A 24283-nucleotide genomic window follows, 5' to 3' on the forward strand; every position below is an offset into this window, starting at 1 on the left:
AGACAAGTCAACACCCATCGCCCCTTCACACCGAGAAACAATTTGATTAGCCTTGTGATGACTCTAATCTGATTCTGGAATATGCCTATTGAACACATCATCCCCCATGTGGCAAAATCCCTCCTGGCCCCTGAGCTTAGCATCTTGGGACAAAATAATAATAATACTTGCGGCATTCCTTAAGCTCTTACTATGTGCCAAGCACGGTACTAAGTACTGGGGTAGATACAAGATTTGGTTTGGACACAGTACCTGACCCACATAGGGTTCACAGTCTTAATCCCCATTTTCTTAAAGATGAGGTAACTGAGGTACAGAGAAGTGAAGTGACTTTCCAAGGTCCAAGGTTTCCAAGGAAATTGAGCAGACAAGTGGCAGAACCGGGATTAGAATCCAGGTCCGTGCTCCTTACACTAAGCCACACTGCCAGGACAGGGCTCTCATCATCATCATGAATGGTATTTATTTAGTGCTTACTATGTGGAGACCACTGAACTAAGCGCTTGTGGGAGTATAATACAACAGAGTTTTGACACACGTTTCCTGCCCCAAATAAACTCATAGTCAAGAGGATCATCCATCTGGAAGTTCACCGGGGTTGTGCTTCCCCTCATTCGCGAGTCTTGGCTCTTTGAGTTGAGTCAGACAAGCCGGCCACCATTTTGAACAGGAAGTTTAACGGGCAGATATCAAGGAAGTAGTGTAAATCCGTTTCCCCGACGCATTATAAATATATCGCTCTTCTTAAAAATGCTTGTTGGTTTTTCCTACTGGCGTATTGACTAACTGTCTGCGTTTGATGTATGGCTAACCAGCGTGATGGAGGCTTATGGTTAAAGCTTAGCTTGTTAGTTCTGCCTTTGCAGCCAATTCAGAATAACTACAGATGCCCCGAGATATTAAAATTGACTGCTCCAGTGGACTCAGTGTGGGAGTTTCATCGGTTTTAAATTGATAACAGCTGAAAGAGTGAATGATTAAAGCTCTATATAGACATACCACGCAGCCCTTTCTTACGAGCTCTCCGGAGCAGCATCCTCAGAAAGGCTCTTTGCCGCTCTTAATAGACGCTGTCGAACGATCATTAGGTCGAATGTTTAAGCGATGAACAAGGACGCCTTGGGAACCTATAGGGAGAACGGTTCCTGAGAAGGTGGAATAAACTTTGGGAAGATAGAGGGGCTCTCTAGCCTGCAGAGGACGTTTAAAGTTAAGCAGCATTCCATAAGATGGTAATTGTGTCTATCTTCCAGACCTTGGAGTTAAATAAGCTGTATAGGAAACATAAACTGTCATAACAGGAGGTTTGGAGTGCTGCCTCAGCCCAGTTCCCCCAAAATCCTCATTCAACTCTTTCCCTCGTGGGAGCAGTTATCGTGGCTTTTATTATTTAACAAGATGTTCTGGATATTTTCTCCTCACACAAGGTTAGCAGAATACAAAAGAGAAAGAACAAAATCCCGTTCCCACTTTTTTTCTCTAAAAAAGCAATGCGTAAAATGAAAAATAAAATAATAATAGAAATAAGTCCTCTTGGAAATTGCACCCAGCACCTAGTTAAATACAATCCGGACTATGTTCTTCCCCTCCAGGCTTTACGTTCCTCATAGGCAAGGAATGTATCTATCAATTCTGTTGTAGTGTACTCTCTCAACCTCTTTAGTTTGGTACCCTGCACAGGATAAGTGTTCAATAAATGGTACAGCGTTCCACACACAATGTAAACCATTGATTTATAGGTTCAGTACTGGTCTCTTTGAAATTCGGAGAGCACTGGAGCAGGGATCATTTGAAGGAATCAGAAAAAAACAAGTCTCTTTCACCTTAAAGTTGAAGTCCCAGCAGCTGAGCAGAAGGTCCTCGTGGTCAGGGAACCTCTGGCTCCTCCTGTGCTTCCCTAAAACTTCACACAGTAGTCCAATCATTCAACAGAACTGATTGCACACCAGTCTCCTAAGCGCTTCGAAGAGAGCAGCACAAACCCCGTCCCTGCCCTCAAGAAGCTTACGCTGCAGTCTGAAGTTTTTGCCGTTGTACTAAGATGGTGCGTGGTCCGATCTGAGCTTGTGTCAACTCTCATCCCCTGAAAGGATCCTTACCACACAAGAAGAGAGTTAGAATCTCCTCTCCTCCGTGAGGAAATGTCAAACGTGGCTTGGGATAATGCTATTTTTTTTTTTAACCGTGAACAATTTTCTTGTCTATGAAAATGAGACCAGGGAGACTTGTACATCCAGGAAGAGCTGCGATCCAAGAGTGTTTAGTGCTTGGGAGTGGAGACCCAGTGACTTTTTCCTGAGCTGGTCCCTGAGCAGTCTCTGGAGGGAAGGGGAAAATGAGGCAGGTATTGGCCGGAGCTGGCCTGGAAATGGAAAAACATTCCCCAGGGAGAGACTGGTTGATGAGAAGGACAATTGCTTAGAGGCCATGAAGTCTGTGAGGTGGACAAGCAGTCTTGAAGTCCCTCGTTTAAGGAGAGATAGCCCAGTATCACTCTTATGTAGCAAACTCCTAAACTTAGATCAAGCCTAATGTTGGGAAGCAGCATAACCTAGTAGATAGAGCATGGGCTTGTGAGTTAGAAGGTCCTGGGTTGTAATCCTGCTTCGCCACTTGTCCTTTGTGTGACATTGGACCAGTCACTTAACTTCTCTGTGCCATAGTTACCTTATCTGTAAAATGGGGATGAAGACTGTGAACCCGTTGTGGGACTGTGATCAACCCACTTACCATGTATCTACCACTGCACTTTAGCATAGTGCCTGGCAAGTAGTAAGTGCTTAACAAATACTACAATTATTGTAATTGTTATCATTTTTACCCCAGGGAGGAGAGTGAAGTGCAAATTGTGCAATCTACCAGTTAATTTATTCACTAAAGATAAGTAAACCCTAGAACCTGTGGATGATTGATTCTGGCCATCCCCATTGATCATATTGACCAGATACTGCTCACTGTGGGCAGGGAATGTAGCTGCCAACTGTGTTATACTCTCCCAATCACTTAGTACACTGCTGTGCACATAGTAAGCACTCAATAAATACCATTGATGATGATTGACGATGAGGCGAGAATCCCTTTATGGAGTCCACACCAAGCAGCAATGGGTTTTCAGTGCAAAGATGGCTCCGTCTGTAATTGGTTTCAGAGTCTTCATCTCTATTTTACAGATGAGGTAACTGAGGCACAGAGAAGTGAAGTGACTTGCCCAAAGTCACACTATGAGACTCAGGGACTGCAGATGGCAGGATGCCCCTCATCCCATAAGGCCCCCCACGGGTAGCTCCCGTTAGAGTTGAGAGGCAGTGGGGCCTGATCATAATAATAAGGAGAAGAATGAATAATTATGATATTTGTTAAGCCCTTCATATGTGCCAAGCACTACTCTAAGCACTGGGGTAGATACAAGATAATTGGGTGCCCAATAGGGCTCACTTTCTAAGTAGGAAGGAGAACAACGATTGAATTCCCATTTTGCAGATGAGAGAACTGAGTCACAGAGAAGTTCAGTGACTTGCCCAAGGTCACCCAGGAGGTAAGGAGTGGAACTTGGATTTAAGAACACAGGTCCTCTGGCTCCCAATCCCTTGCTCTTTCTGCTAGGCCATGGTGTTTCTTCAAAAGAATGCTGACCCAGGAGTCAGAGGCCCTGGGTTCGAATCCTAGCTCCATTACCGGCTACTTTCTTGCCTGTGCGTCACTTAACTTCTCTATGCCTCAGTTTTCTCATCTGTGAAACAAGGATAAAATATCTGTTCTCTCCCTTTAGACTGTGAGCCTTATTTGGAATAGTGAGCCCGCTGTTGGGTGGGGACCGTCTCTATATGTTGCCAATTTGTACTTCCCAAGCGCTTAGTACAGTGCTCTGCACACGGTAAGCACTCAATAAATACGATTGAATGAAGAAAGAATAGTGTCTTGTCCAATCTGATTATATTATATTCATTCATTGTCATATTTATTGAGCGCTTACTGTGTGCAGAGCACTGTACGTACTTTAGCACTTGGTACAGTGCTCAGCACATAGTAAGTGCTTAACAAACACCAGTATTATCATTATCATTATTATTTTGCAGCAGCACATGAGTTCTACGAAGGTTCTTTCTATGTTTCAACTCTGCTCTGACAGTTACCAGATAGGCAGTATGGATGAGAGGAGGACAGGCAGGTGATAATTTTTTTCCAAGCCTTTAAAACCTTTAAGATTTTGTTGCCCCTGCTTTTTTAGAAAACTGTCAGTCTTTCAGGCATCATATTTATTGAGTGCTTACTGTGTGCAGAACACTGTACTAAGCGCTTGGGAGAATACAATATAACAGACACATTCACTGCCCATAAGGAGCTTACAGTTAGCTTCTGGAGCACTTGGTGTGTGGCAAAACACATCCCAGAGGACCTGGCTGATTTCCTCAAAACCATCAAACAGGGAACTGGAAGAGGAAGCATTTTTGTCCAAAATGGGTGTTCACAGAAGAAGGTGATGCCATCAGTGGACTGTGTTGAGCTTGCCCCGCTCAGAAACAGAAGCAGTGGACAGCCATGCCTCCCGATCCCGTGGTGCATCCTATCTCCCCTCATGTGCATGCCCACATCAACCCTGCCAGTGTGGAAGGCGGGCATGGAGCCATAAAGAAGCAGCGTGATTCATTGGAAAGAGCCCGGGCTTGAGAGTCAGAGGTCATGGGTTCTAATCCCAGCTCTGCCACTTGTCAGCTGTGTGACTATGGGCAAGTCCTCTGTGCCTCAATTACCTCATCTGTAAAATGAGGATTAAGACTGTGAGCCCCACGTGGGACAACCTGATTACCTTGTATCCCTCCAGCGCTTAGAACAGTGCTTGGCACATAGTAAGCACTTAACAAATGCCATCATTATTATCATTATAAAGGAGGATCTCCACAGGGAGAGTGCAAAATCTCCCAGAGGGAGGGACTTTGAAGCCCACTGGAGGCAAAGCAACCTGTTGGAGCAGATTTTATCATTATTTTTTATCATATTTGTTTTATCGCTTACTATGTGTGCAGTACCCTACTAAGCTCTGGGGTAGATACAAGCTAACCAGGTTGAACACAATCCCCATCCACACTGGGCTCACAGTCTTAATCCCCATTTTACGGTTGAGGGAACTGAGGCCCAGAAGAAGGGGCTTGTCCAAGGTCACCTAGCAGACTTGTGGTGGGGAGGGATTAGAACCCAGGTCCCTTTGACTCCGAGGCCTGTGTTCTATCCCCTGGGCCATTCTGCTTCTGTATCTGCTGCTGTATCCGATGATGATAGTGAGATAGGATTTGCTGGTCTATCCTGGCAGGCCTGCACTTGAAATACTGTCATTCGGTCCTTCTAATGCTGAGGGCTGTGAGGAAAAGCAAGACGGATAGAGAATAAAGCACACACACATTCTCTCTCTCTCTCTGTCTCACACACACACAAACACATCGCCTGCTGAATCCTCAGTGCCCCATAAGGCCCTAACTGGAATTGGACCCAGCTCCACTTCTCCCGGACAATCCCTAAAGACATAGAGTATTTTTGGAAATCGGCACTGAGCCCAGAAATGTTTACTAATGATGATATTTCTGAAGTTCTTACTCTGTGCCAAGCGTGGGCTTCAACCTCCGGTGGATGCACGATCGTCAACTCGGACACCATCGCTGCCCTGCGTGGGGGCTTGGTAGTCTTAGAGGGAGGGAGGGCAGGTGTCTTATCCCCATTTTACGGATGAGGAAACTGAGGTACAGAGAGGTGACATGGTTTGCCCAAAAGCCGGAGTTAGAACCCAAGTCTCCTGACCCCAATTCTCTTTCCACCAGGCGTCACTGCCTCTTGATCACTTCCTTATCAGATTTTTATATGAAGTCCCTTTCAAGCTGAAGGGAGCCCTAGAGGAAGTTTGAACTTCTAGACTGTGAGCCCACTGTTGGGTAGGGACCGTCTCTATATGTTGCCGACTTGTACTTCCCAAGCGCTTAGTACAGTGCTTGTACACAGTAAGCGCTCAATAAATACAATTGAATGAAAGAATGAATGAACTGGGTTGCAACTTGAGGCTGGAATGGAAAGCTCTTTTAGTCTAACGTTTTACTTTCGAAAAGAGCATGGGACTTACAATCAGAAGATCGGGGTTCTAATCCCACCTGTTGAGTGACTTCTCTAGGCCTCAGTTTTCTCATCCATAAAATGGGGATAAGATGCCCATTCACCCCACCTCTCAGACCGAGAGCCCCGTGTGGGACGGGGACATGTATCTGCTCCGACTATTGATCCCAGCTCTTAGCTCAATCCTTAAGTGCCCAACAAGCATGATTATTTACTCTTGGGCTCTTCAGCTGGTATCCAAATGCCTGAATTTGGGCATGTCAAAAAGAAACATCACCCTTCCAAACGCCTGAATTTGGGCATGTCAAAAAGAAACATCACCCACTGGTAAAGGCCAGCTCTTGTCCGATTAGCCGGACACCATTATTCTACAAGGATGGAGACATTTACACTGTGCTATTTACAACTGGGGAGACATTTTCCTTGAACTGGATTTAAATTCTTGCTCTCACCCGGGTTGGGGGAGAAGCATTTATGGGAACATCGGTGCTGAGATCTTTTCTCATGTTTGACTCCTGTGAACCCTCCCCTCTGCGGGAAAATGTAAGTCCTAAAACTTTTCTCCCAGAGATCATCAAAAATGAATCGGTTCAAATTTCCCACTCACAGAACAATTCTCCCTTGGCCCGGGACCAGCGCGGAAAAGTGTCTGCCTTGCAGATTGATTCAACGCGGGGGAAGCTGAGAGGGGAGGAGAGCCGGGGGTGAGAAGCTTTTCCATCTCATGGCTGCCCTGCTCCAAACAGGCTGCAGAAGCCCCGATCCATTCAATGCATTACGAAAGCCATTCCAGAAAGAATTAGTGGACACTTCTCCGTGAGTCAAACAGCAGCAACTTCACAGCCGAGGCTAGATTCTCTGTGACTGAGAAGTGACATGGTCTAGTGGTTAGACTCTGGTCAAGAGAGTCAGGGGACCTGGGTTCTAATTCAAACTCCACCACTTACCTTTTGTGTGGCCTTGAGCAAGCCGCTTAACTTCTCTGTGCCTCAGTTTTCTCACTTATACAATGGGAATGAACTATCTGTCAACCCTCCCTCTTAGACTGGGAATCCTGTGTGGGACAGGGACTGTGTCCAAACTGATAATCTAGTACCTACCTCTGATTGCTTGGCACAGAGTAAAAGCTTAGAAAGCACTATAAACTTCTGTAATTATTGCCATCAACTTTTGATGGAGAAAGAAGGACAATGTGGATAAATACAAACCCCAATTCCCAAGTCCCATTTCATCCCTTCACAAAACTCTTCCTTTCCTTACCAAACTTTTTTTTACCAAACAGAAAGACAGGTGGATTCGAGCTTTCAACCATTTAATTACTCTAGTGATAGAGGTTTCACTAGCCAAGGGTTTTTTTCTTGTGTTGTGTCTTCCCAAGTGCTAAGTAGCGTTCATTACCCTCAGTAGGCACTAGACAAATACCACTAATTAATTGATTGATCACTTGATTATTGGCTCCCGCGTCATTAAACACCAACTGGATTGGGTGCATTTACCCTGAATCCTGTACACCCCTCTGTCTTAGTACCCACCTCTCAGAGACTGACATCTTAATAGAGTCTGCAAAGGTAGTTATTGAGCACTAACTGGGGGGCAGAACATTGTCTACAGTGTTTGAGAAAGTACAGAACAACCAGACACTTTCCACCCACAAGGAGCTTCCACTTTAATGGCATAAGACAACATTATTTCTTACCCCTTTTGTGCATTTTCAAATCATCATCATCATAATAATTAAGGTTCTTGTGAAGCACTTACTATGTGCCAAGCACTGTTCTAAGCACTGGGGTAGATGCTAGTTAATCAGGTTGGACACAGTCCCCGTCCCACATGGGGCTCACACTCTTAACCCTCTTTTTACAGATGAGGTAACAAAGACCAGAGAAGTTAAGTGACTTGCCCGAAGTCACACAGCAGATGTGGGAGCCCTAAAGTCAGGGTTCTAAACTCTGCTCCACCACATAAATGCTGTGTGACCTTGGGAAGTCACTTCACCTCTCTGGGCCTCAGTTACCTCATCTGGAAAATGGGGATTGAGACTGTGAGCCCCACGTGGGACAGGGACTGTGTCCAACCGGATTTGCTTTTATCCACCCCAGGCCTTATAGTACAGTGTTTGGCACATAGTAAGCACTTGACAAATACCATTATTATTATCATTATTATTATTATGTGGCAGAGCCAGAATAAGAACCAAAGTCTTTCTAACTCCCAGGTCTGTGCTCTATCCACTAAGCCACACTGCTTCTCACCTCATCGTATTGGGGTTTGCTCAAATCAGATCACCTGGGCCAATCTTCTCTGCTTTAGGTGGATCTGCCCGTAGGCATCCTGAGGTTTCAGGTATTGCTTATTAAAAAAGAAAAAAAATCAATAACCGAGAGGCCGTGGGGACCTCTCAGAGTTAATTCCGACGAGCACCATTTGGAAAGGTACGAGAAGACTGTCTCCGGGGGTAAATGATGATTCCCCCAGTCACATTATTTGAGCATTTAACTGCTCCTATCGAGTGGCTTCTCTCATAGGTTTGATTCATGTGGATTTGAACAGGCAAAGTTCCCATTACTGGACGCTCTTTTTATAATCCGTCAAAAATATGGAGCCGAGATGAGGGGGGATAGAGCCAATTTGTAATCGGAGAGACTTAACCTCGCAGTGCCGACGCACTTCCAGACGAACATGCTAAATCGGTCAGAAAGTTCAAAAGCCCCAAGATTGAAGAGCAGCGGCTCCTCGTTTGAGTCTTGTTCATTAAAAAAAGGGTGGTTCCCCCCCACCCATGGTATTTCTTAAGCACTTACTGTGTACCAGACACTGTTCTAAGCACTGGGGGGGATACAAGCTAATCAGGTTGGACCCGGTCCACGACCCATAAGGGGTTCACAGATGAGGTAACATGCACGGAGAAGTGAAATGACTTACCCAAGGTCACATAGCAGTCAAGTCAAGCAGTCAAGCAGGACCATGCTCTATCCACTAGGCCACACCGCTTTCCAGCACGATCTTGAGAGAGGAGACTCAGTGGTCCTTTTCAATCAAAGGCACTTTCTGAGGAAGCCCTCGGACATGTAGCCTGTTTTGATGCTACTGTTGCCTGTTTTGATGGTATTGATCCCTGTCTACTTGTTTTGTTTTGTTGTCTGTCTCCCCCTTCAAGACTGTAAACTTGTAAACTTGCAAACTTGTGAGAAGCAGCGTGGCTCAGTGGAAAAGAGCCCGGGCTTTGGAGCCAGAGGTCATGGGTTCAAATCCCGGCTCCGCCAATTGTCTGCTGTGTGACTTTGGACAAGTCACTTCACTTCTCTGGGCCTCAGTTCCCTCATCTGTAAAATGGGGATGAAGACTGTGACGACCCCCCCCACACACACGTGGGACAACCTGATCACCTTGTAACCTCCCTAGCGCTTAGAACAGTGCTTTGCATGTAGTAAGCACTTAATAAATACCATTATTATCAAGGCCCTACTGAGTGCTCACCTCCTCCAGGAGGCCTTCCCAGACTGAGCCCCTTCCTTCCTCTCCCCCTCGTCCCCCTCTCCATCCCCCCCCATCTTACTCCTTCCCTTCCCCACAGCACCTGTATATATGTATATATGTTTGTACATATTTATTACTCTATTTATTTATTTATTTATTTTACTTGTACATATCTAGTCTATTTATTTTATTTTGTTAGTATGTTTGGTTTAGTTCTCTGTCTCCCCCTTTTAGACTGTGTGCCCACTGTTGGGTAGGGACTGTCTCTATATGCTGCCAATTTGTACTTCCCAAGTGCTTAGTACAGTGCTCTGCACATAATAAGCGCTCAATAAATACGATTGATGATGATGATGTAAACCCATTGTTGGGTAGGGATTGTCTCTATCTGTTGCCGAATTGTACTTTCCAAGCACTTAGTACAGTGTGAACCCATTGTTGGGTAGGGACCGTCTCTATATGTTGCCAACTTGTACATCCCAAGCGCTTAGTACAGTGCTCTGCACACAGTAAGCACTCAATAAATACAATTGAATGAATGAATGACTGAATGTTCTGCACACAGTAAGCGCTCAAGAAATGCGATTGAACGATTGAATTCATTCATTCATTGGTTCAGTCATATTTATTGAGCGCTTACTGTGTGCAGAGCACTGTACTAAGTGCTTGGGAAGTACAAGTTAGCAATATACAATGAATGACAGGGAACCAGAGATACCCATGGTGCTGATAAGGCTGGGTTTGCAGGAAGCTCTCAATGGTCCTCCCAAACAGTGCTCTGCTCATAGCAGCCTCTCAATACCACAGTGCTCAGTAAATAGTATTCCCCCCAGACCAGACAGTGCTCTGTTCACAGGAGCCACTCAATACCACTGAAAGTGCTCAGTAAATGCTATTGGCAGAGGACTGTATTAAATGTTTGGAGGATCATGCCAAAACAAAACCCACATTTCCTGCCCTAGAGTCACTTACTAATGTAATAAGAATAATGATAATAATAATAACAATAATAATAATAGCATTTGTTAAGCACTTACTATGTGCAAAACACTGTTCTAAGCGTTGGGGGGAATACAAGGTAATCAGGTTGTCCCACGTGAAGCTCATAGTCTTAATCCCCATTTTACAGATGAGGGAACTGAGGCCCAGAGAAGTTAAGTGACTTGCCCAAAGTCACACAGCTGACAAGTGGCAGAGTCAGGATTAGAACCCACAACCTCTGACTCCCAAGTCCGGGCTCTTTCCATTGAGCCATGCTGCTTCTCATAATAATAATAATAATAATAATAATAATAATAATGATTGTGGCATTTGTTAAGCACTTAGTATGTGCCAAACACTGTTCTAAGTGCTGGGGTAGAAACAAGATAATCAGGTTAAACATAGTCCCTGTCCCACATTGGGCTCACACTCTTAATCCCCATTTTACAGGTGAGGTAACCGAGACACAGAGAAGTGAAGTGCCTTGCTCAAGGTCACACAGCAGACATGTGGTGGAGCCAGGACTAGAACTCAAGTCCTGACTCCCAGGATCATGATCTATCCATTAGGCCACATTGCTTCTCATGAGGAATTCACAGTCTCAGGAGCCTAAATGTTTTTGGGATTCCGTTAGCAAGGCATGTCTGTGGCACCTAAATAGGTATCTCAATGGCAGGGTGAACCTCAGATGGAAGATTTGAAGAGTCCTGTGCATACCCGTCTCATGGGAAGCAGGGTGGCCTTGTAGAATAGCCCGGAGGTCAGAGGGCCTGGGTTCTAATCCCACCTCTGCCCTTTACCTGTTCTGTGATCTTGGGTAAGTCACTTTGCTTCTTTATGCCTCAGTTTCTTCATCCGTTAGGAGATCCCTCTTATTTTAACCGTGAGCCCCCCGTGGGTTAGGAACTGCATCCGACCTGATTATGTTGTAATTTCCCAAAGCTTAGTACAGTGCTTGGCACATAGTAAGACCTTAGTAAGTCCATTATTATCATTATTATTATTCAAGACATCCCTTTGGACAACCAACTTAACCTTTTGATAACTCGATCCCTTTTCCCTCCAGTGTCTCTGTCATGGACTGTGCCTGGCCTTCGAAGGAGGAGTGAAAATGGATTTGATTTTGGTTTATATTCTCATCTGAGCCACAGCACCGTGGTAGAGGTTGAAAACCTCAGTGGGTGTTTAGATGGTTGAGTCCAGTTCCTGGGCTGAGATAGCTCTGAATGTCAGGAACTTTGTGGGGGGGGGGCAGGAACTCTTCCACACCCCTCAGGCTCTAGACTGCAGGATTTGTCCCTTTAATCAATCAATCAATCAATCAATGTTTTGAGCCTTTTCTCTATGAAGAACACTGAATTAAGCGCTTGGGAGAGCGCAATACGACCAGAATTAGCGGACGCATTCGCTGTCTACAACGAGCTTATGGTCTAAAGGGGGAGACAGATATTAATATCAATCAGTGAGTAATTTTACCAGATCTGCCCTATCCTCTCCACTTCTGAGACCACCCACTGGTGGCAGACACACCCTCACCCCTTCCAGCCAGATTTCTAACAGCTTCTCCACTGATCTCCCTGGCTCCAGCCTCTCTCCTGTTCAGTCTTCCTCTCATCCAGCTGCAGGGATCATCTTTCCCTCTTTGGTAAATGCCGACTGGGTGACATCATCCCCTTTCTTTGACCCTCCAGCGCCTTCCCATTTCGCCCCAATAAAATGAAATTTCCCATCGGTTCCAAGGATGGCCATCGGCAGTGCTTCAGTTTTCCCATCTGTAAAATGGGGATTCAATATCTGTTCTCTCTCCCTCTTTGACTGTGAAAGCTTTGTGAGCCAGATTGCATCTGATCTGCTTCTACTGTATCAACCCCAGCATTTAATACAGTGCATAATACAGTACATAGTAGGTGCTTAACTAATACCTCAATTATTATCAGCTGTTTCCTCTTACCTATTTGCTTTCTTCTCCCAGTACACCCCAGATTGCATTCTTCCCTCTTTCCAAATCAACTTTTTGTTTTAAAAAATAGTGCTTACTATGTGCCAAGCATGGTAAAAAGTACTGGGATGGATACCAGAGAGGTTAGACACAGTCCCTGTCCCACCCGGGGCTCCCACTCTAAAGAGTAGGAATTTAATCCCCATTTTTCTGACGAAGTAACTGAGACGCAGAGGAGTGAACAGAATTGTCCAAGGTCATACAGCAAACAAGAGGCAAGCGCTTAGTACAGTGCTCTGCACATAGTAAGCACTCAATAAATACAATTGATGAAGAGCCAGAGCCCAGATGGGAACCCAGGTCCCCTGATTCCCACCAGCCCCATGTTCTTTCCACTAGCCCTCGCTGCCTCCCTGCTAGATCACGTGGCTTCCCAACTCTCCATTGCTTTCAACCTTCTAATAATAATCATAACAATGATGATGACATTTGTTAAGCGCTTCCTATGTGCCAAGCCCTGTTCTAATCGCTGGGGTAGATAGAAGGTCATCAGGTTGTCCCACGTGGGGCTCACACTCTCAATCCCCATTTTACAGATGAGGTCACTGAGGCCCAGAGAAGTGAAGCGACTTGCCCGAGGTCACACAGCAGACAAGTGGCGGAGCCGGGATTAGAACCCACGACCTCTGACCCCCAAGTGCAGGCTCTTGCCACTAGACCATGCTGCTCCCTCCTTCTCAACACCAGCACTCTGCTGACACTTTCCCCTTTCCTGGACGTCCTCCCCTTGGGTTTAACCAAACCAAGTCCCTCCTGCACCCTGAAAACCACCTCCTCCAGGAGGCCTTCCCTGCATCCTCCCTCTTCCTTTCTGACCCTGTAATCCAATCAGCCACTTTAGCCCTCCAGTAGTAAAAGTCATAACTTAGTAGTAGTAGTAGCAGCAGCAATAGTGTGGCTCAATGGAAAGAGTACAGGCTTGGGAGTCAGAGGTCACGGGTTCAAATCGCGGCTCCACCGATCATCAGCCGTGTGACCTTGGGCAAGTCACTTAGCTTCTCTGTGCCTCAGTTACCTCATTTGTAAAATGGGGATTGAGACTGTGAGCCTCACGTGGGACAACCTGATCACCTTGTATCCCCCTCCAGTGCTTAGAACAGTGCTTTGCACATAGTAAGCACTTAACAAATGCCATCATTATTATTATTATTAGTTGTAGTAGCAGGAATAGTAGTGGTTAGCATCCATTCATTCATTCAATCGTCTTTATTGAGTGCTTACTGTGTGCAGAGCAATGTACTAAATGCTTGGAAAGTACAATTTGGGCAACAGATAGAGACAGTCTGCCCATCAATGGGCTCACAGTCTAGAAGGGGGAGGCAGACATTAAAACAAAACAATTTATTAAGCACTTACTATGTGTCAAACACTTTACTAAGCCTCGGGGTAGATGCAGGATAATTGGGTCCCACCTGGGGCTCATGTTCTAAGTAGGAGGGAGCATACGTACTGGATCCCAATTTTGCAAATGAGGGAACTGAGGCATGGAGAAGTGCAGTGACTTGCCCGTGGTCACACACAAGGTAAGTGGCAGAGCAGGATTAGAACCAGGGTCCTCTGACTCACAGGCCTGTGCTCAAAAAATAGCATTTCTTGAGCTCCCATTGGCTGCAGTGCACTGTTTGTGTAATTGTTATTTATCTGTTCAATGGTACCTAGATAGCGGAGGCAGAAAGTTCACTCCCCTGAAAACAATCTCTCTAGTTGGGTTGATTTCAAGGAAAAGACCCCCTTGGGGTAACAGTTGAAGAAGTCTGACCATTGAAGGCACTGTGGGTCTTCGCCGTGGCCCACTCCATAGCTCAAACCGTGTAACCTGTGGTCCAATTCTGGGCTTGGGATGGTCAGTGTGGAATGACCATCAGTTCCTGGCCCCATTTGGAGTCATGGTTGATGAGGAAAAGTGTTTGGAACACCCGCTCAGATTGTAATCAAGTTTTTCCATGTCTCTTTCATAGATCAAATCTTTGGCTCCCACCTGCATGCCGTGTGTGAAAGGGAAAACTCCACCGTCCCCAGTTTTGTGAAGCAATGCATAGAGGCAGTGGAAAAAAGAGGTGGGGAACAATATTCAGCCTTGCTTTTACCCTGTTGTCATTGCCATATGTTTTATGATGCAAATAATAATAATAACAGTAACAATAATAGTGGTATTTGTCAAGCGATTACTGTGTGCCAGACACTGGCCTAAGTGCTGGTGTGGATACAAGCAAATTGGGTTGGACAAAGTCCCTGCCCCACGTGGGGCTCACAATCTCAGGTATTTCTTAAGCATCTACTATGTGCCAGGCACTGTACTAAACACAAGAGTAAATTCACGCTAATCAGGTTGGATACAGTCCATGTCCCATATGGTGTTCACAGTCTTAATCCCCATTTGAGAGATGTGGTAACCGAGGCATAGAGAAGTGAAGTGACTTGACCAAGTTCACACAGCGGATAAATGATGGAGCTTTTGAGTTTTGGCTCCTTCTGAGTTCCAGGCGTGTGCTCTAGCCATTAGGCCTTGCTGCTTCCCTAAGGTCACCTCAAGAAATCTGTTTTTCTCAAAGCGTCCCATCAGCTGGACAGACAAAACTTTGGTCCTAAAAATTCCTTCCTTCCAGCCAGGGACTTTAAACTGCTGACTACTTTCTGATTACCTCTACTGTTAATTGTGTTGAATCAGCGTAGCCGGGAAATTTGCGGGGGGCTTCTCTGAGAGCACTGAACCCCAATAAAGTCCAGCTTAGACTACCAATAAGAGTTCTCTCCCTCTTGTCCTTCTCCCTCCTTCCCTCCCTTCCTCTTTCCTTTCTCTCTCTCTTTCTCTCGCTCTCTCTCTCCCTCTAAGGCAGGGCCACAGGAAAATGATACCCCTGGTGTGCCCTAAAAAATACCTTTTGCCTGAAAATGCCCAGGCTCACCAAAGTGGGAAGGGAACCAAATCTGACGGAAGCCGGAGTTTTTAGTGTGGGCCAGTGAACGCCCTCCTGCTCACAATCCAAGTTCAAGGTCATTTTCCCCACAAAGATACTAACTGGAGATGCAGAATCTTATAATTGTATTGTAGAAAAAGGCAAAGCTTCACTACCATCTGTTACAAGTTTACAGCATGTTCCAAGGATCTGGGGAAATATATATCATGTAGAAGATCGAGGTGTTTTTAGAATAAGGATTGAAGAACCAATTGACTCTTTTTGTTTCTACTGTCTTAAAGCCAGAGAACCAGGGGACAGGAAAACAGCCTCGTGAAGTGACCCACAGAGGAAAAAGCCATTTCAATTCTTTTGGTGTTACCTGGCTTTATTGTAGGAGCATAATAAAAATAGCCTGCAATTTTCAACTCCTGGAAATTCATACTTTAATTATAGAGTAAGGATAGTCTTGGGATACGGTATTCCCCGACCAGTGAGGAGTGAGAGAATAACAAAGAGGAGAATTGTGGAGAGGAGATTGGAGGGAGAGAGGAGCCCGAAGCTAAGGAAATCAGTACAATGGAGAATTTCAGAAAGCGGGGAAGAAGGTGGAAGGGAGATTCAGGAAGGAGAAGACTGAAACGGAATCTATAAGAGATGAAAGCCCGGTGGAATTCATTTTCAAAATGTTTCTGTGTGTGTCTAAATTCACTTTCAATTTGCCATCCACATGCATTATTAATTAATAATAATCATGTTACTTATCAAGCACTTACTATATGCCAAAGCACCGGGCTGGATAATCCTAATAGACGGGGCTCCTCTCTCATATGGGCCTTACACTCGAAAAAATATTGAGCAGGTATCTTCTTCCCGTTTAACAGATGGGGAAACTGAGGCCAAGAGAGGTTAAACGATTTGTCCAAGACCACCCCCAAGAACAGTAGCAGAGCCGGAACTAAAATCCAGGTCTTCTGATCTCCAGTTCCCACTAGGCCACAGGGAGTGGTTAATCAAGACCACACCTAGCAAGTACTCTAAAGCACTCAGTGGCGTTTACTGAATACAAACAAACCAAGAACTCGATTGTCAGCCAAATTTTTTAATGTTGGTTTTTTTTTAGTTTTATTGCATTTGTTAAGTATCTACTGTGTACCAGACATTTTACTAAGCACTGGGGTAGATAAGCTCAAGGGGTTGAACAAAGTTCATGTTCCACATGGGACTCCCAGTCATAATCCCCATTTTACAGATGAGGTAACTGAGGCACAGAGAAGTGAAGTGACCTGCCCAACATCACACAGCAGACAAATGGCGGAGCAGGGATTAAAACCGAGGTCCTTCTGAATCCCAGGCCGTTTTTCTATCCACTAGGCCATGCTGCTTCTCAAAATTGCATGCCTCCTGTCAGCCAGTCAGTCAATCGTATTTGTTGAGCACTTCCTGTGTGCAGAGCACTGTACTAATCACTTGGGAGAGGACAATAGAAAAATAAACCGACACATTCCCCGCCCTTAACGAGCGGCATGCACAGCACTATCCTAAGAAACAGCGGGGGTTCAGTATAGGGAAAAGGGAAACGGCCTGGCCCAGTAGAAGGAGCATGGACCTCAGAGTCAGAGGACCTGGGTTCTAATCCTGGCTCTGCTACTTGCCTGCTGTGTGACCTTGGACAAGTCACTTCACTTCTGGGTCTCAGCTTCTTCATTCGTAAAATGGGAATTCAATACCTGTTCTCTCTCCCCCTTAAACTGTAAAACTCAGGTGGGACAGGAACTGCGTCCACCTGATAATTTTGTACCCACCCCAGTGCTTATTATTATTCTCATGATATTTGTTAAGCGCTTACTATGTGCCAAGCATTGTTCTACATGCTGGGGTAGATACAAGGTAAATGGGTTGTCCCACATGGGACTCACAGTCTTCATCTCCATTTTCCAGATGAGGTAACTGAGGCATAGAGAAGTTCAGTGACTTGCCCAAAGTCACACAGTGGACAAGTGGTGGAACTGGGATTAGAACCCAGAACCTCTGACTCCAAGCCCGTGCTCTTTCCACTAAGCCACGCTGCTTCTCATAGTACAGTACTTGGCACAAAGTGCAGTACTTGTCACATAGTAGGTGCTTAATCAATACCATTCAATCAATCAATTATCATGATTGTTATTATAACAATTATTATGATCTTTGCCTTCAAGGAGCTTACAATCCAATGGGAGAAAGGGACACACTCTCTCTCACACACACACAGACACACACAAACACACACACACACACATCTGTACACACTTTATGTGCTTGAAGGAAGCAGAGGAGAATGGATCAATAGAATTGATGAATTTATAAGTGCTTAAAAGAAGAGCCTGCACATCAAAATGTTCAAAAGTGCTGTAGATGGCTCAGCGTGAATAAGTGATAATAATAATAATAATGGTATTTATTAAGTGCTTACTATGTGCCAAGCACTGTGATAGATACAAGGTCATCAGGTTGTGGGGCTCACAATCTTAATCCCCATTTTACAGATGAGGTAGCTGAGGCACAGAGAAGTTAAGTGACTTGCCCAAAGTCACACAGCTCACAGTCTTAATCCCCATTTTACAGATGAGGTAGCTGAGGCACAGAGAAGTTAAGTGACTTGCCCAAAGTCACACAGATGACAAGTGGAGCCAGGATTAGAACCCATACAATCTAGGCAGAAGAAAAAATGAATTGGGGGCTCCCTCCTGGAAGAGGGGAGATTTCAGGAAGGTTTCACGATGGAGAGAACTAGGATCTGGCAGATTTGCAAGGGGAGGGGGTTGCAGGCAACAGGAAGGGCAGTGAGCCAGAGGGTGGAAGTGGAAGAGTGAAGGGAGACACAATGAGAAGGTTCACTGGTGAGGAATGAAGAACGTGAGCTGGGGTATAATGGGAGGAGAGAGTGGATGAAGGAGAGAGCTGAATTCAAGTTCAGCTCCAATTTGAAGAGCGCTGGAAATTAAGGTTGGGCGGTGAGTGCCAGGCTGTCAGGGGTTGCAAGCGGCATAAATCTGGCTCTGACCACCGAAGACTCAACTTACATTACCGCTACTTACTTAGTACTGTTTTCCCAGAAGGGTAGAGGCAAAATTGGCTTTGCTTCTTGGGCGCGAGGGAGAGCTCCTGAGTGAATGTCTTACCCGAGATCCTCCGTGCGTGAGAACTCACCTTTTTCCATGGTATTCGTTAAGCACTTCCTATGCATCAAGCACTACTCTAGGCAATATGGGAGAAACAAAGTTATCGGGTCAGCTACAATCCCTGCCCCACACAGAGACTCACAGTCTAGGAGGGAGAATTTTGCAGTTGAGGAAACTGAGGCACAGAGAAGTGAAGTGATTTGCCCAAAGTTGCGCAGTTACTCAGACTCCGAGGTCCATGCTTTATCCACTAGGGCATGCTGCTCCCCTGAAGGGAAAGAACCGACCAGCCAGCTGCTAATAACTTTTCACCGCCGACCCACTTCTCCTGGCAGAGGCTTGGACCCGAAAGCCATCTGCCCTGATAGCATCACGGTAGCCCATCATCTGTAGCCTCTGCCCCAAAGACCCTTGACAGGTCTTTGGTCTGTCTCCCCCTTCTAGACTGTGAGTCCATTGTTGGGTAGAGACCATCTCTATATGTTGCCAACTTGTACTTCCCAAGCGCTTAGTACAGTGCTCTGCACACAGTAAGCGCTCAATAAATATGATTGAGAGTGAGAGAGAGAGAGCCCATCTCCCCCTTCCCTATGGATGAGTTGTGCCCTTTCCCTTCCTCCACCCCAACCCCAGTGATTTGTATGTGGTTTAAAAAATAATAATGATAATGATGATGGCATTTATTAAGCGCTTGCTATGTGCAGAGCACTGTTCTAAGCACTAGGGAGGTTACAAGGTGATCAGGTTGTCCCACGGGGGGCTCACAGTCTTAATCCCCATTTTACAGATGAGGTAACTGAGGCACAGAGAAGTTAAGTGACTTGCCCAAAGTCCCACAGCTGACAATTGGCAGAGTCAGGATTTGAACCCATGACCTCTGACTCCAAAGCCCTTGCTCTTTCCACTGAGCCACACTGATTGTTGAGCAAAGTGTCACTCCGTCTAGCCTGGCATTAGGTTATCGCCACAGCTACTCTTTTCTTGTAACAGAGTTGGTAGGCACGATCCCTGCCCACAAAGAACTTACAGTCTAGAGGGGGAGACAGATATGACGATAAATTACAGGTGGGAGAAATGGGGGATTATAGGGGTATATACATAAGCGTGGTTTAATGGATAGAGCAGGAGCCTGGGAGTTAGAAGGACCTGAGTTGTAATCTGGGGTCTGTTGTGTGACCTTGGGTAAGTCATGATGCTTCTCTGGGCCTCACCTATCTCATCCTTAAAATGGAGATAAAGGCGGTGAGCCCCATGTGGGACAAGGTGGGTCCAACCTGAGAAGCTTGTATCTATCCCATTAGTAGAGTACCTGGCATATACTATGTTGCCAACTTGTACTTCCCAAGCGCTTAGTACAGTGCTCTGCACACAGTAAGCACTCAATAAATACGACTGATTGATTGATATAATAAGTGCTTACCAAATACCCTGTATATTTAATATTATGATGATTACTATGGGGTTGGGGCTGGGGTGAATATCAGGCACTTAAGGCGCACAGGGCCAATTGCATAGGTGATGCAGGACGGAGGGCAAGTTCTGGGAAATGAGGGGTTATTCAGGAAAGGCCTCCTGGTTCCTCTCCCCCTCTTCCACCTCTCCATCCCTCCCACCTTAACTCCTTCCCCTCCCCACAGCACCTGTATATATGTATATATGTTTGTACATATTTATTACTCTATTTATTTTACTTGTACATATTTATTCTATTTATTTCATTTGGTTTATGTTTTGTTTTGTTGTCTGTCTCCCCCTTCTAGACTGTGAGCCCGCTGTTGGGTAGGGACTGTCTCTATATGTCGCCAACTTGTACTTCCTAAGCACTTAGTACAGTGCTCTGCACACAGTAAGCGCTCAATAAATACGATTGATTGAGTGAATGAATGAATGTTATTTTAGTGAGGCTTTGCAGGTGGGCAGAGTGGTGTACTTTTGGATATGAAGGAAGAGGGAATTTCAGGCCCAAGGGAGGATGTGGGTAAGGGGTTGGTGGGGAGGTAGGTGAGATGGAGATGCAGAGTTAGGTTGGCACAAAGAGAAGGGCAAAGTGAGCAGATAGGCTTGCAGTAGGGAGAGCAGCGTGGTAAGGTAAGGAAAGGGAGAGCTGATGGAGTGCTGCTGGTGAGGAGCTTCTGTTGGACCTAAAGGTGGAAGGGCAAACCTTCCACCTTCTCCCCCTCCCCATCCCCCAACTTTCCTCCTTCCCCTCCCGACAGCACCTGTATATATGTATTTAATTTGTACACATTTATTCTATTTATTTTATTTTGTTAATATGTTTTGATTTGTTATCTGTCTCCCCCTTCTAGACCGTGAGCCCGCTGTTGGGTAGGGACTGTCTCTATATGTTGCCAACTTGTACTTCCCAAGCGCTTAGTACAGTGCTCTGCACACAGTAAGCGCTCAATAGATACGATTGAATGAATGAATGAAACCACTGGAGGTTTTTCAGGAGTAAGGAGATGCGGGCAGTACTTTTTTCTGAAAACTAATCCCGGCAGCAGAATGAAGGGAGGGCTGGAGAGGGGAGAGACAGGAGGCAGTGAGGTCAGCGAGGAGGCCGATGCATTAGTCAAGGTGGGAAATGAGTGTTTTAATCGGCGCGGTAGCAGTTTGGATAGTAAGGAAGGGTGTATTTTCTCCCCTACCCGTCCCCAACACGGGTTCCTTTCTCCCCATCCCCTCAAACCATTTGATATCCACCCGAAAACAAGCCGGGGGACTTGCAGCTGGGGCGATTCCATGTACAGATTTCTTCATCACAAATGGGCCCGCGGACCTTAGTAATACTTAGTAATACTCCCGCCCCCCCCCTCGCTCTACTGGAACACGAAATGCTGTGACAGGAACGATACACAAAATTACATATTTGACATAGTGCCTAAAAGCTATCCTGGGATCCATAACCTTGCCTCAAGATTTAAGAAAGACCTTTGGTCCACTTCTGAGAAGGTCCTTAGCTCAGAAAGCTTTATCTTTCAACTTTACTTCTTAGCAGCTGTTCTATTTGTTTCCTGTCATTTGTTTGACGGGACCCAGTTATAGGTTCCGATCTCTGTTTAAAGAAACAGAGGAGTTGTTGGCTTTCCAACCTTCTCACTGCTTGTGTGATCAGCATTTTCCCAGGCTCTCCGACCTAGTTTGCCAAGCAAAGTGACTGACCTTTGGGAGCAAACACTTTTTCATTTCAAAACGCTCACTTTGATTTTTGTCCCATTTTATGCTCATTCCAAACTGTTTACAACCCACTAAAAATGACTGTGAATTATATGTTTGTGTAATGGATTCCTTTTGTGGTCCGAGAGGAATGTTTACTTTGAACAATTAGTTATCTTTGGGTAGATTCTGGTGACCTGAAAAATGTCGTCAAACGGCTAACGTTTTCGACCTACCTTAAACCCTTCTCTCAAAATGTCCCTCCCGCTTGGCCCATCCCGATAACGGCTGGAGTCGAGAGGAGTTGATCTAGGGTGGCCAGTGGTCCACAGCCTAATCCCATTTGCCCCGTCAAATTTATATTTATTTTCCCACTCCGGACGTTTCACCAGCGGATTCCTTTTGAACTATCTGTTTGTATGGCCCTTGGAAATGGATATATTTTTAACTCTCCTACCCGAGGATATAATTCTGTACTCTTCTTGTAGTAGTGGTAATGGCAGTAATAGTTCTTAAACTGGGTGCCAAAAATAAGCAGCATGGCCTAGTGATAAAAGCACAGGCTTGGGAGTCAGAGGACGTTTCTCATGATTCAACACCCAGCTGAATTAATTAAAGTACTCACGTTGGGTGTGCAGCGAACAGCATGGCCTAATGGATAGAACAAGGGCCTGGGTTCTAATCCCGGCTCTGCCACTTGTCTGCTCTTTAGTTTTTTGTTTGTTTGGTTTTTTGTTGGTTTATTTTTATGGTATTTGTTAGGCACTTATTATGTGTCAAATATTGTTCTAAGTGCTGGGGTAAGTACAAGGTAAATAGATTGGACAGTGCTCAATAAATACGACTGAAAGAATGAATGAATGAATCGGACACAGTCCCAGTCCTATACGAGGCTCACAGTTAAGTAGGAGGGAGAGCGGGTATTGAATCCCCATTTGACAGGTGAGGAAGTCACTTCGCTTCTCTTTGTCTCAGTTATCTCATCTGAAAAATGGGGATTAAGACTGGGGGCCCCATGAGGGACACAGATTGCATCCAACGTGATTAGCTTGCACTTGTCCCAGTGCTTAGTACAGTGCCTGGCACATAGTAAGCTCTTAACAAATACCATTAAAAAAAAAAATCCCATAAGTGTTAGGAAAGCGTATGTAGATTTCAGGGTGAGGGTAGTAGCAGGAGACAGTTCTGTGTGAGATAAGAGATGGTGGTTGATCCCTGAGCTCAGAACTCACAGCGTTTACTGAGGTTGGGGTGTGGAACTTCTTCAAACCTCTTGACGTTTGCTGGCAAGCAGGGATTTCTTTGCTAGCCCTTGCCATGCAGCCCCCATTTGGGCTCTGGTCCAGGGTCTGGTGCTCTGCCATCACACCAAACCTCCCACTTCAGCTGACTCTCTCTGGCCCCATCTTCCCACACCAGGCGGGGCTGATGCCCCGTCGCTAGGTCCAGACACCCCCCCGCAAGCGATCCTTCCCCAAAGAATGTGCCCTTTAACGTCTTTGGTTGGCGATGAGTCGTTCCACCCCTTTCCCAATAGAGTGCTCCCCTGCGGGTTTTATAATTCCTGAGTGAAATGAGAGGCCCAGAAACAAACAACTGATAAAAATTTCATCCTGAAAAAAGGAATCGTCCTTGCTGGAGATAAGCACTTAGCCATTTTTTTTTCTTTTCTTTCTGAGGGATAGTTGCAGATTGAACAAAACTGTTTCCCAGGGCAGTGAACTGCGTTGGCTTTGAAGCGGCCAGCCAGGATGGCTGAATCATGAGGCACCCGTGCCAGCGGCCGGCCAGGGGTGTTCGAGCCCGCCTCAGCATCCGGGGAAGAGCGGTGGCTCCTGCTTTCCTCACCAGGCCGCTCCCGGGTGCCCCCGCCCATTCCCCATGGCCTCCTCGGGGCTTTGTGTAGGCCAGACCAGAGCTAGGCTTGGGCTGGGAAGGGAGCAGAAGGGTTTCCCGCAGGGGCCACCGTGTCTGAGAGGAAGCCGTTTGGGAGGAAGAGAGGGACAGAGAGAAAAAGAGAAAGAAAATCATCAAGAAGAGTAAACAGGAAACGTGGGGAGAGGGTGTGAGAAAGAAATCAGGGAAAGGCCCAGGGAGGCGGTCCTGAGGGAGGGAAGCCGAGGGGTGAGAGAGGGAAGACGCGGTTGGCACCTTGAAGGTGGAAACCCAGATACAAGGCAGCCTGTCGCACCTGAGCTCCATGGCTGGGGAAAAGACAGGATGACAGAATGCTCCCCGCTCGGTGTTCCCCGCTATCTGCTCCACAACTAATCACTTCCAGAGAATTGTCTTCCCATGAGCGAAGGAAAACATTTCTTTGTTAAGCTTTGCCAGGAACAGCAAGCAGATGCGGAATGCTCACCACAGTCACATTTACTGTCTCTGCTGTTGGCTCCGGCTTACCCCTCACCTTCCGGTTAGGCCTGGGGAAAGGACGTAGGTACTTCTGGAGATATATATATATATATATATATATATATGTATATATATATATATATATATATATACATATATAC

At 45.8% G+C, this 24283-nt stretch overlaps 1 protein-coding gene across 1 annotated transcript in view; it reads left to right on the forward strand.

Annotated features, from left to right (window-relative positions):
- The window catches only part of ARHGAP15 (Rho GTPase activating protein 15), a 413180-nt gene that overhangs the window by 258057 nt on the left and 130840 nt on the right, over window positions 1-24283 (forward strand). The window contains exon 9 of the mRNA XM_038751348.1: window positions 14512-14610. Within this exon, the coding sequence (XP_038607276.1) occupies window positions 14512-14610 (99 nt within the window). The remainder of the gene's footprint in view (window positions 1-14511; window positions 14611-24283) is intronic.

This window comes from Tachyglossus aculeatus, chromosome 9 (genome assembly GCF_015852505.1).
Source record: "Tachyglossus aculeatus isolate mTacAcu1 chromosome 9, mTacAcu1.pri, whole genome shotgun sequence".
In the NCBI taxonomy this organism is placed as follows: Eukaryota; Metazoa; Chordata; class Mammalia; order Monotremata; family Tachyglossidae; genus Tachyglossus; species Tachyglossus aculeatus.